At 43.1% G+C, this 12,455-nt stretch overlaps 1 protein-coding gene across 3 annotated transcripts in view; it reads right to left on the reverse strand.

Annotated features, from left to right (window-relative positions):
- Positions 1 to 12,455, reverse strand: part of LOC116847478 (insulin-like growth factor 2 mRNA-binding protein 1) — a 147,957-nt gene that overhangs the window by 104,123 nt on the left and 31,379 nt on the right. For all 3 annotated transcript variants that reach the window (XM_032822519.1, XM_032822517.1, XM_032822518.1), the window contains exon 2: positions 9,594 to 9,657. In XM_032822519.1, coding sequence (XP_032678410.1) covers positions 9,594 to 9,657 — 64 coding nt within the window. The remainder of the gene's footprint in view (positions 1 to 9,593; positions 9,658 to 12,455) is intronic.

Below are 12,455 nucleotides of genomic sequence, written 5' to 3' on the forward strand. Positions count from 1 at the left end.
TTCATTTAAACTGGTAAAAAGTATATCAGTTCCTGAACTTTAAAGTTAAAATTTATTTTTTAAGGTAAAAAGTAATTCCCGAATGCGTGTATACATATATATATATATATATATATATATATATATATATATATATAGAAAAAAGTATTTAAAAATTAACACATACTTATTAGATGGGTGTGTGTGTGTACCATTAAAATATTTACTTAAAACTCTCTTCATTTAAACTGAGTATTGTTTACTTAAACTGAGTAAACAATACTCGACTTCAATTTAAATTTAACCCGAAATTTTAATAATTTAGACTGCATTCTGATAGCTTGACCAGAACCTCTGAGTCGTTCAGATTTCAACAGAAAGTGTTTGACCCAACTTTTCTTTCCGTTTAAACATATATATGAATATATTCGGAGTGTGATTTATTTGACAATCATTTGAGGTCAAAGTGACGGCAATTGTTGCACAGATAATTAAACGAAATGAGATTGCAGGACAGATAAAGAAAGCATTCCGGTGTACACATAGTGACATGGGGTGTATCTCGATGAAGCAAAATATACGATAAGGGAAGATAAACCTTTGCCAACGACACGATAACCAGAAACACGAACGGAAGCGACCGGAAGCGATGGCGAAGCTAGAACCACCGAAGAGGCCGAGAGACTCGCGCTTGATAAAAAGAGAGAGATTAGCAGGAGAGCCGGCTGTGTGCATCGGCGGCGCAACAAGTGCACGCAGGATGCACCTCGGCCGCTTGGAGCCGGCCGGGGAGGAGGTGGGGTGAGTCGAAAGGGGTGGAGAAGGATGAGAGAGAAGCGGTAGAATTAAATGCACGGCGAGGGAGGGGGCACAGCAGGCGGAGAGGGCACGAGGTTGGCACGCGCCGAGTGCAACGATTCACTCGACGTAAAGGGCGAGAGAGAGAGAGAGAGAGAGAGAGAGGGAGAGAGAAAGAGAGAAAGAGGAGGAAAGAGGGAGAGTAGTAGGAAAAAAAGAGAGAAAGAAACGCAAAGAGAAAGAGGGAGAGAGAGATCGACCGAGAGATGCACCGTAAAGAGGGCGAGAGATGCGCCTCGTGCGATCCTCAGGACGACATCGAGCCTCCCCCTCCCCTCGCAGTCGCACCCTTTTTATTTCCCTAACGTGTTCGCGGTCGAATTTATTGCAAGAGGTGGAGAGAGCCGGCTCGAACGACGTGCATTCGAATGTCTGGAGCGCGAGCGGGAGCGAGACGCATCGGGCAAAGTGCATTCGGGGTTTATACCAAACTGCACCGGCCGCAGGGGGGCTGCTGCTACTACTCGCTACCCCTTTCCCCTCGCCGCTGGCGCATACATATCGTAACCTGCCCGCGTCGACCTTATGCGCCATGAGGTGCAGTGGCCTTGTCATGTAAATGAGAAAAGTGCATTCGCGCGCGCGCGCGCGCGCAAGCATGCCGTCCGATGCAATGCGGAAATGCAAGGCGGTGCATGCACCGGCGCTCATACAATCGTATGCGACGACGACCGGTATATGCTCGAATGGGCTCCTTTAAAGCGCTGTGTTTTCAGGGGCCCGTGCAGCGAGTGCGGTGCACTTGGCGCCTGAGGTGAGTTACGCTCTGTACGGGTAAGGAGGCCATGCGTACAAGTGCTATTGTAAGGTAAATGTCGCTTCCGCGCCTTTTGTTATCAGCTGTTCACGCGATGATCGCTGCAAGCGCGCCTCGTAGGGATTTAGTTTAATTTTAACCTCGGCCGTTCTTCGACACAGAAATCGCGTATTCATCGCATATTTATTTTCTTTTTATTAATAAAAATGTCTCGGAGTACTTATCAAATAATTTATATATAATTTTATCGTTTTGAGAAAGAGAAGCCCGTGATTTACTTACTATGGTAGATTTGGAAAACGATTTATTTACCACGGTACACTCGGAAGGTGAAACGAAATTAATACAATGTCGACAAGCAGAGTCGACAATTTTTGTTTTAGAAGGAAAAGGGAGAGAAATTTTGTCTGATATTAAACTGATAGTCTTTTGACCGTTTTCGACATAGGAATTGCGTATTCGTTACGATACATTTTTCTATCAATCAAAATGTCTCAGATTAGTTATCAAATAATATTTGTATAATTCTATCGCTCTGACAATCCCGTGATTTATTTTCCATAGTGAAAACATTCGGAAGACGAAGGAAAACGAAATTAATATAATATCGACAAGCAGAGTCGGTAATCTTTGTTTCAAAAGAGGACTTTGGTTAATACTTGCTTAATAGTTTCTCGACCATTTTCGGACATTGGAATTGCGTTTATCGCAATGTATTTTTTTCCAACTACTTTAGAAAATCTCTCAGAGTAGTTATCAAATGCTATGAGAACCCCGTGATTTGTTTTCCACAGTAGGTCCAGAAGATAAAGTGAAATTGGTACAATATGTATTGTAGTCGACGAGCGAAGTCCGCAATTTTTGTCTCAGACAGAAAGGAAGGGAAAGGCACTTTGTCTGATGCTGGACTGATAGTCCCGTCATTGCTTCCGAGCGGCTGACCGCTCGTACGTAATTCGTATGTCGGGTCTGGCGTCGAGTGAATGAGTACCGCACGCACGGACGAAATAATGCAAGCACTACACGTGCTCGCATTGTACGGATGCACCGCAAAGTGGGGCGTGCTTTCTCGTAGCCGGTGCACACGCTGGCGGATCTTGCGGTCGCACTTTCGTCAGACATATGCGGCGAACGATACCTGAAACGATTCCACGTGCCGAACTCCGGGAATCATACGCAAGGTTGTCGCCGCGACAATGCATAATGTGCCGACTGGCCGCAGACACGTCCGGCGACAAGCACGTTTCTGACGACTTTTTCGGAGACACGCGTATTTTACCCCGCGAGTCCCATAATACCGGAGAAAATACTGTTTCCAAGTTGAGTAACGGAGACCAAGGCTACTTGACTACCGGGGTGAGTTAGCAAAGCCTAGTATTTTCCAACAAGTCAACAAAATTAAGCAAGCAAGATTTTTCGACGTCTCAAAGACGTTTTTGAAATTCCTGCTTGCTTGATTTTGGAATCTGTTAAAGAACGGTAGAAATAATCGATTTTATCAACTTATTCTGGTGGCATTATCGTACACGTAATTACAACACAAGAAAGATAATTTCTTACAGCTGAAAGGTCTCTCTGGCAGCTGTTTGCAGAGAACTTGACCGTATCAAGGCTAAAGAAACTGGCGAGCGAAAGATGAGCGTGACATCGAGACTACGATTGATTCCCATGAAGCGTATCTGATTACAAAAACACTGTGAAAAGATCCAACGACGAAATTCTGTCTCGTTGGCACATGGCAGCTTAACAACGCCCGTAATTAAATTCACGCACGGAGGGGTTAAGGTAACCGCGCGCGCGCGCGAGGCGCGTTTCGCGAGACTCGTACAACTCACGTGCACGGGGTTAGGCATCTTCCGGTCGGTTCTCACACTCGCGGGGGCTACTTACGGGCGTAAAGGAAACAGAGAGCGTACAGGACAGAGAGAACGAGAGGAGAGAGAAAGAGAAGTAGAGAAAGAGAGAGAGAGAGAGAGAGGGCCGATGGCAGGCAGAGCCAGTTAAAGTGGACGGAATCGGGAGCACGGTGGATCCCATGGAGGGCATTGTCGAGGGCTCGGCCGAGGGGTGAGACAACCCGCGGGCTTAAACTAGTTTCCGCTCGTACCAGTCCGCCGCTTCCACGCGGGCTTCCTCTCCTCTCCCTTTCTCCCCTCTCCCGACCCTCCTACCCTTCTCCTCACCTCCTCCCTCCCGCCGCGCACCTCGTTTACCCACCTCGTCCTTTCTTTCTGCACTCTCGCCGGTGTGTGCGGACGCCGCTTTACATTTGAAACATATCGGCTTATATGGAAATGAATGTTTAGCCATGCATCGGCTCCTAAACATCAAAAAACGGCGGAGAGCGAGCGAGCGAGCGAGCTCTCGCGCCGCTGGAAGCCGCCGCGCCTCGTGTCTTCTACTGGGACGCATTGCAGAAGACAACTCGGAAGTGATACCCGTTTCCCTATATCTCCGTCCCTTTCTATGGAGTGTATAATATACTTCTACTTCCCCCTTTCTTTCTGGTCGCCTTCTCTTTCTACCGTTCTGTCTTTCTTTCTTTCTCTCTCTGTCTCTCTCTTTTTCTCGCCGGGCATCCGCTTGTCCATTCTTGAATAACGATCTCCCACAGCGCGCGTAATAATAACGATCGCGAGCGATCGTGCGAATATCGTTGTGTTATCTGCGCTTTTCATATTGAAATTCCGCTAACGCGCTGGCACGGCCGTTTAATTCGCACTCGTGCGCATTTACCAGTCGTTAACCGGGACGAGCGCGGTCGATAGGACAAATACACCAGGGAGAGACAGTTTGTCACGTTTGTGCTCTTCCAGATACGATCGGATCTCTTCGTCGCGTCTTCCCGCACGGTCTTTTAATTAGAATAGAATTGACTTACATTTTTTTTTAAATAAATCACTTTCAGAAATCTCAGAAGCTTCAAGACGTATGAAATAATTTTTATTCGAAATAGCTATGCATTTGCAATCCTATATTAATATTCTAACAATATTAGAAGTCGGTGTGTCTTCCCGGCTGATTGAGTCAATTCTACACGAGAAAAAAATCTGGTTGGATTAATTTTTTTTGTAGTGAAATACAAACGAAAATTTCGGTTTGAGTTACCAGAATTCTGTTAAAAAACAGAAATTTTGTTCACTTAAACAAAATTCTGATAACTTCAACAGGAATTTTTTGTTGGCTTATATTTTACCAGAAATTTGCTCAATCCAAACAAATTTTTTCGTGTAGTTTTCTTTAGTTATTTCCCTGAAGTTAAGTAGTTAGTTATCTATTTAATTTGTACTTTTTACACTGGATTTTAATATCATTAGAATATTAGGATAAGATTTCAGGTATATTGATTAGAAAATGTTTTCTGTTCTTAAGGCGGCTTATTTCTATTAAAACTTTTTTTATTTTGTACTTTTTAATTATTTACTAAAAACTTGTTTTTAAAGCTGGTTAAAAAAATTGTTTTTTTATCAATTAAAAATAAAAGTTTCGTCTTGTACGTCTAAATATCTCTGGATTTTCAAGAAAGTAATGGGATTCCCAAATTCCCAAATCAATTTCCTGGACAAGCCTGAGCAATAACGCGCACTGAATAAGTTATAAAAAGTTTCATCTCGATATCTCTAACGGTTCTCGAGTTATGGAGAGGAACATACAAATAAATAAGCATAAATACAGGAAATGTCCTTTTTTTAAAGCTAATTAAAAATTCTATGAATGAAGAGCCCGATTTGATAAACTTCGCGATATTCAATATATAATTTCGTTGTTTATTCGTCACTAAGGTTTATTCACACCGAAATTCCCTAATCCTTCCTTTATCTTTTTTTGACCGTAAATATGTCACGTTGGGAGCTCAACCCCAGATATATACATTAGAACTAAATACAGCCTGATATTTTCTCATTTTGCTCCATATTGCCATACCAAAATAATTCTAAGGCTACAGTGTAAATGTAGCCCATCCTGTCAAATAAATAATGAAAAGGAAAGACCAGAGGTAATGACGTTTTGTGGGGTCTGTCGACAGCTCGATATGAGCAACTTGATAATCGTACCAGAAAAATTGCACACGTGCGTACCCTTATTAGCGGTCATGATGGACAAAATAATTCATCATATGTTTTTCTGCTCTAATTGGCGTTATCTTTGGCTGCGTATCGCCTCGGCCGTCTAACAAATCCTCGGTTTATGCGACGGCACGTTCCCGAGGCATCGATAAGATTGCTCCAAGCGAGGATGAGGATGAGGAAAAAGATGAGGAGGAGGAGGAAGAGGCCGGTGGCGCGTAAGGGATGAGAGGATGGAAAGAGAAACGAAAAGTGAGCGCGCGAGTCCGGGGAATGGTGAAATAACAGATTGCAGTTATAGCACGAGCGAGCAGCCTGGGTTGCTCTCTCTCGGCTCGGAGCTCGCGAGCAGGAGGCAGGTGCCACATTTTTTTTCGAATTGCCTGCCTCACTGTCGGGAAAGAGGCTGCCTCTGCGTCGTGCAGAGGCTCCCAAACGCGCAAAAACATGCCAAGGCGTCGCGAGAGTATTTGGGTTAACTGTCCCGACGCTGAGTCTTTACTTATTAAGGGATACGAGCTGGCTTTTCGCAAGCGACTCCTACGGATTTTGGAGGAGAACTCGCGAATATCGTATGCAGTGTTTTAGGTAATTCAACGAAGCTTGTTCCTAAATACTTGACAAGACTCCGAAATAGAGTCTAAATTTTATATTGCGGTTAGCATAAGTCGAGATAACGAGACACAAGAGAGGAAAAGAAAGAAGCTTGTTATTCGGGATTTTATTCTATCATTTACATCGATCACGACGTGGGTTACGTTGCGTACATACGAGATACTTGACGACAACACGAGGATTCATGTCTGACTATCATTATTATGGCGTAGTCAAACGAGTATATGATTGTGCACACTGAGCTACCGCGAAGAGAGTACGATTGTGCTCGTATAAATATTCGGAATTCACGACAGAGAATGGTATCGAGCGGTTTACGACGTCGATATTGACGATGGTGTCGCCGCGTTTCGGCGCTGCTTCGTTATCGGAGACGCATATCGTTATGGAGACCCGCTGCTATTTACAATGAAGATACGTACCATCGATCCGTGTACACGTGAGCATGTAGAGAGAGAAAGAGAACAGAATATATAAGTGTTTAAGTGCTCTAAACATTTTCATGCACGATAACACGACACACAACGCTATCTACGATCTACGCTAACAAAAATGAGCGCAGCAATTCAAATATTAAGTTTCTCTATCTCGGTTGGAGGTAATATATTTTTCTCTGTCTCAAAATGGAATATCTAATTTTTATGGAACCGTGTACGCAGACAAATATATACTGCATTCAAATAAATGTTACTTGTTCAAAGTATTATGCGGCATCCTAGCATTTAGCATTTCAATCGAGAATGTTGGATCAAACTAAAAATTCGATTTACTTACTACATAGAGTTGAACAAACTTTTTCTTCGACAAAATTTTATAATATTCTTGCAATTAGAGTTCCTCTTTTTTGAATACATGATAACGAGTTTTTCTCAAATTTGTTACAAATATATTGGATAACTGTTACAAAGAAAATATTCTTCGTTAAAGATAACCATTGCTTGAAAGAAATTAACTAGAAGTAAATTAGAAGAAGTAGTCGCTTTTTCTAGCAATAGAGAATGGTATTTTTCTGTGTGTACGCACTAAATGGAAACTCTACTTGGTAAAAGGGGCATCGATCTTCAAAGGAAGAGACTATCGCAAAAGTATACGGTTGGCAGCTCATCTTAAAGTAAATCCCCGCAAATTAGTTGCAGCTAGTCGAGTGAACGAACGCGTCGCGGGGTTGACTCGAGGCATCATCCACCGCTGAACTTGGCCTCGAGAAAAAGAGAAATAGGTAGATAGGAGGGGGAGAAAGGAAGAGAAAGAAGTTGCGCGACGAACGCGGGCGGGAATGAGTTCCACTGATGTCGGCGATTTAATCCCGGGCGATTTTTGCCCGGGCACGTCCGGGCACGAGTCCAAACTCTTCTGCATGCGCGCACGCGCGCATTTACTCGCGTGCGGCCAATTACGCACCTTGTTACGCGCGGTATTACGCGCGCGGCCCGATCTCCTCTGCGATCGCGCCCGCGTGCTGCGCGACCGGAGCCCCGGGTTAACGAACTCCTTTTGAAGTCCCGCGCGCTCGCTCGCGAGGAACGGGAGAACGCGCGTGAGCGAAGGAGAGGAGGATCAAACGCGTAACGTGCGTGTGACGAGCAGACGACGACGGCGATGCAAACGGCACGCGCGGGCATTAGCGAGGACGCCCGGTAGCCTACCCGGAGACATAACGGCCGAATAATTTCGACAATGCTCGATGCTGATTACGGCTTTTAATAAATAAGAAACTGCGAGAGGACGAGCCGCGCCCGCCCAGCCGTTCGTTTCCTGGCGTACCGCGCGAATTTACGACGATCAGTTAAACAGCAAGACGTATGGCCGCGCGGTGGCTTTATATTAATTTGAGCAAAGGAGAGAGAGAGAGAGAGAGAGAGAGAGAGAGAGAGAGAGAACAAGAGAAAGTGTGTGTGAGAGAAAGAGAGAGGAGGGGCGCGATATGAGATTCACATTACTGCGCGCGCGGCTCTAAACGGCCGCACAATCGCACGCGATCGCGCGCAAAGCGACACGCGATCGGAATTTTTCATTGTCGCACGCGACCCGCACCGGCGGATCGTCACTCGCGACAAAGGCCGCCCATAGCCTCGACAAATCAAGTTCAGGTGCGATAACATCGGCGTTCGACAAAGACAATCTCGATTCCCGCGCAACACGAAGGAGGGTAACGAAAGAGGATTTCAGTGCCTGGCTGCGTGTAATGAGGCCGCTTCAACGCGAGCGCGTTGATCGCAAATGTGTTAATTATGAGCGAGTTAATCGGGAATGCGTTAATCAATAATGTGTCCAGAGCTGCAAGCGTAAGGTGTGACGCGTATGGTTAACGCCAAATCTGTTTTTCCCCTTTCACCGGCACGATAGAGTGCAACACTATTGCTGCCTGCTATGCACACATGCGGAGAGAATCTTATAGTGAAATTTACTGTGGAATTTTTGTAGTCAAGCGATAAATCGATATTCTGCAGTGATTTCGCAGCCATCTTCTCATTTTACATGTGCTGTTTTTATTTTAGGAGGGAAAGCCAAATCCATAAAAATATTACTTTATTTTTAGCGGAATCTTCTTATAGAGCTCAAGAGAATTCTTGTGAAACTAGAAAAAATAATCTTAAATATTTGCATATTCTTTAAGAACTTACAGATAAATTTAATTAGTTTTGTTTTTAATAGAAATTTCTTCTAATGAGAAAATATTCTACCTTAATATTCTAAAACATATTGTTCTTGATTCAAAAGAGAGGAAAAAAATAATGTAAATTTTCGATTACTAGGTTACTTCGTTGGAAAAGAAATATTCTTCTAGTAAAATTTTTTTTTATTAAAATATGGGATTATAGAAAACAACATTTTGCAATTCGTCTTTTGGTTGTTAGAATATCTTTTTATTTTTAAAAGAACTCTTTTAAGATCGTATATAAGAGGATTCCGCCAAGAATGAGATCTTTTTCAGACTGTGGCATGTGATATTAAAAAATTAGTAAAAGTTAGCAAAACAGTCGATTCCTACACTACTAAAGAGAAATATAATAACATTGAAAAGAAATTATATAAAAAAAAAACTACAATATTCTCTCCGTGTACGATTCTTGCATAAGATAAAAATCAAGCCTGTTCAATGCTGATAATCAGCGTTTGACTTCTTTTTTCATGCGAATCATTTCTCTCGCAATACGGAAATGTTTCGAGATAATGGAAATTGATCTTTATCGTGGAGATAATGGAAATTGATCTTTATCGTGCTTGTTTTTATTCTATTGTGCAAAAATCGTTTTAAAGCATGCAAAAGAGCCATGCTCTCGACACCTTTGAACGAAGCAAAGTGCGAAACTCACCGTTTCTTGGCTCCGCTGGCTACGGACGGCTCCACCACAAGCGAAGATCCGAGGTAAGTGTATCCTACAACGAGAACGAAAAGCAGGTTTTTAGTGTGTCTTTAAAGAGGCGAGCAAAATTCATGGGCGCACGGCACACAACACAACGACGCCCGGTAAATAGAGCGATTACCAATCTCGCGAACCAGACCTCGTTATAGTACGGGGTAACACCTTTCAGCTATTCAGATACTAGAAGCCGAAACGAAGAAAGTAACGGCTGTTACTCATTGTGGCGAAAATAATTACAGAGTCATTTAATGGCGCTCGCTTGGACACTGTTGCTTATCTCACATCTTGCGTTTGTGTCTCGCACAATGAATACCAACGATTCTAAATCAAAATAATAACAAATCAATTTCGTGATTGTGGTTATTAAATCTAAGGACGTGTCTTCCTCGTCTCTTTAGAATTGCGATTTACGCCATTAACATTTCCGTAAAAAACATGTTCATAACGCTTTAAATTATGTTAAGTGCTGAGTGTAAACTGAGCATAAATTGAAGTCTATATTCAATAATGAATTTAGGTCAACGCACGAAAAAGATTGTTACGTAACAAAAGCGTGATTTTACGTGATCAGGCATATTATCATGTATAAGTGTATCAAATATTTTATAATAAATAGAAGATCGAGGTAGAAATATTTAACTTTTCCAGTTAATATTTTACCCAAATTACTTTCTACTTTGCTTACATTATAACATTTTTTAAATTTCATTATTGCAAGGACTAAATAAACAAACAGTTATATTAATTTATCAAATTAAATTTATCTTTTAATCTTCTCTTTATTGCAAAATATTTGACATATACTTTATATTACGGGCACTCTTGTGCGGCAATCTTCGCGAGAAACTATTGTAATTTCTGCTAGCGGACTCGATTTTTCAGCGGCGAAATTCGACGAAGATGAGGCGCAGATCTTCGCGCAGAGATCTTCTCAGGCGCGTCCGCGAACGAACGGAGGAATTGGTTCATTGGGTTAGCGTACAACCTGTTTGAGCCGCGGTCGCCTCGACCTCTGATCCCGGGGACGAAACGGGAGACTTTTCCCATGGAAAAGCGCACGGCCGGACACCGCACCGGTTCCGCGCGGTCGCTTCCGGGTGCCGGTGCGCGCACGTGTGCGGTAACGGCGCGAGAATCGCGGCCGGCGGCATTAACCCGAGCGAAGCTATCGGAGCTACACCTCACTCATATTCTAATCAGGATCAAGAGGTTATGTGAACTGTGCCGGACATTTCGGAGCTCGCGGTCAAGTAGGAGAAAGAGCGAGAAGAGGAGAGAGAGAGAGAGAGAGAGAGAGAGAGAGAGAGAGAGAGAGAAAGAGGAGAAGCAAGAGAAAGTTAGAGGAAGAGAGGTAGAGAAGAGAGTAGCCTCTGTGCGCACAGCATACAAGTATTTCCTATCCTTGGGTTTCCTACGCGCCAGGTGTCGTTTTTACCGGTCGGACCGTCTAATCTCCCATGACCGATGCCTCGCTTGATGCCCGCGAGAAGAATAGATTCGCGAATCATTCTCGCCGGCGAGGAACGAACGGCCGTTTGACGTAGCGCTCGTTAAGTGGACCCCGTTGAGGCCCGAGCGCCACGGCGGAGTTCTCGTGAATGTGCTCGTTTAAATTTTAATTGAGCGCGAGCGCTCCTTGGGATCAAACTATCGTTTCGTTCGCCGCGAGAGTCTGTTGTATTATTTTTCACTCTACAAGGTATCATCGCGTGCTCTTCTTGGAATCGGATCCGCTCACGAACGATCGGGCAGTAACCGATAACCAGCATACAGATGATTAGTCAGTTAGTAGTGAGTCATTCATCAATTGATGATAAGTGATTTAATTATTACGATGCAAGTTGTAAATAAATGCGGAATCGCAAGCGTAGCTTGTGCACGCATCGTGCAACATTGTTTCTCGTCTTCTGTACTGAAAAAATATCCAAAAATTGAAAAAATAGAAAAAATGAACTATAAATGAAAAAAACTATAAACTCTAAAACTCTTTGACAAAATTAGACAAAATTATTCTTTAAAAACCTGTAGAAAATATAGGCTATCAAGGAACCCTATTCTTCCCCCGATTTCATCCTCTTGATACTTTATAATAACACCGTAGTATAAAATATTTTTCAAACAAAAAAAATGTACATTTTCTTAAAACCTTAATTTTTCTCGAGAGTAATTATTTATTCCACTTTAACAAGAGAATTTAAATTTAAATAAAGTATTTTTCTCTTAATCTGATTCAGCTAATAATTCTGGCAGAGGATTTTTACAAATAAGCGCACGCGCCTGATGAATTTCGAACGACTTTTTAGTGAAAAATTTCTCAGACATTACAAGTGAAGCGACACTTTTCCGCAGCTTAACGTGACGTGACTCGAGCGAGCAACCCGTTCGCGCAGAGTCTATTAGATGCTCGACACACAGTGAGGATATTATTTCGTACGTGTGGTTGGACGAGCCAGCTTGGAAATGCGAATGAATTAAAAATGCGAATATGAAACGAAATGAGGGAATAAGGTAGCAGAAAAATGGCACGTTCGCGTGTCTCCCTCCTTCTTGGCTAACAGCGAAAGAAAGAAAGAGTGAAATAACGAGAGGTAGACGAATAGAGGAAAGGAGTAGCATCTAAATGGCTACTTAGTATGTCTCGTGTGTCAGGTCTCCCCTCGCGAGCTGCCCCGCGCAATAATAATATTCGTAAGTGTACCTATATGTACGAGTGTGCTCGACCGCGTAGCCAACAGGTTTCATGCGAAAGCCAATTCGGTGGTCTAAGAGAGAGAGAGAGAGAGAGAGAGAGAGAGAGAGAGAGAGAGAGAG

The sequence above is a fragment of the Odontomachus brunneus genome, unplaced genomic scaffold (assembly GCF_010583005.1).
Source record: "Odontomachus brunneus isolate Ranch 3 - 2012 unplaced genomic scaffold, Obru_v1 Obru_scaffold_078, whole genome shotgun sequence".
Classification (NCBI taxonomy): Eukaryota; Metazoa; Arthropoda; class Insecta; order Hymenoptera; family Formicidae; genus Odontomachus; species Odontomachus brunneus.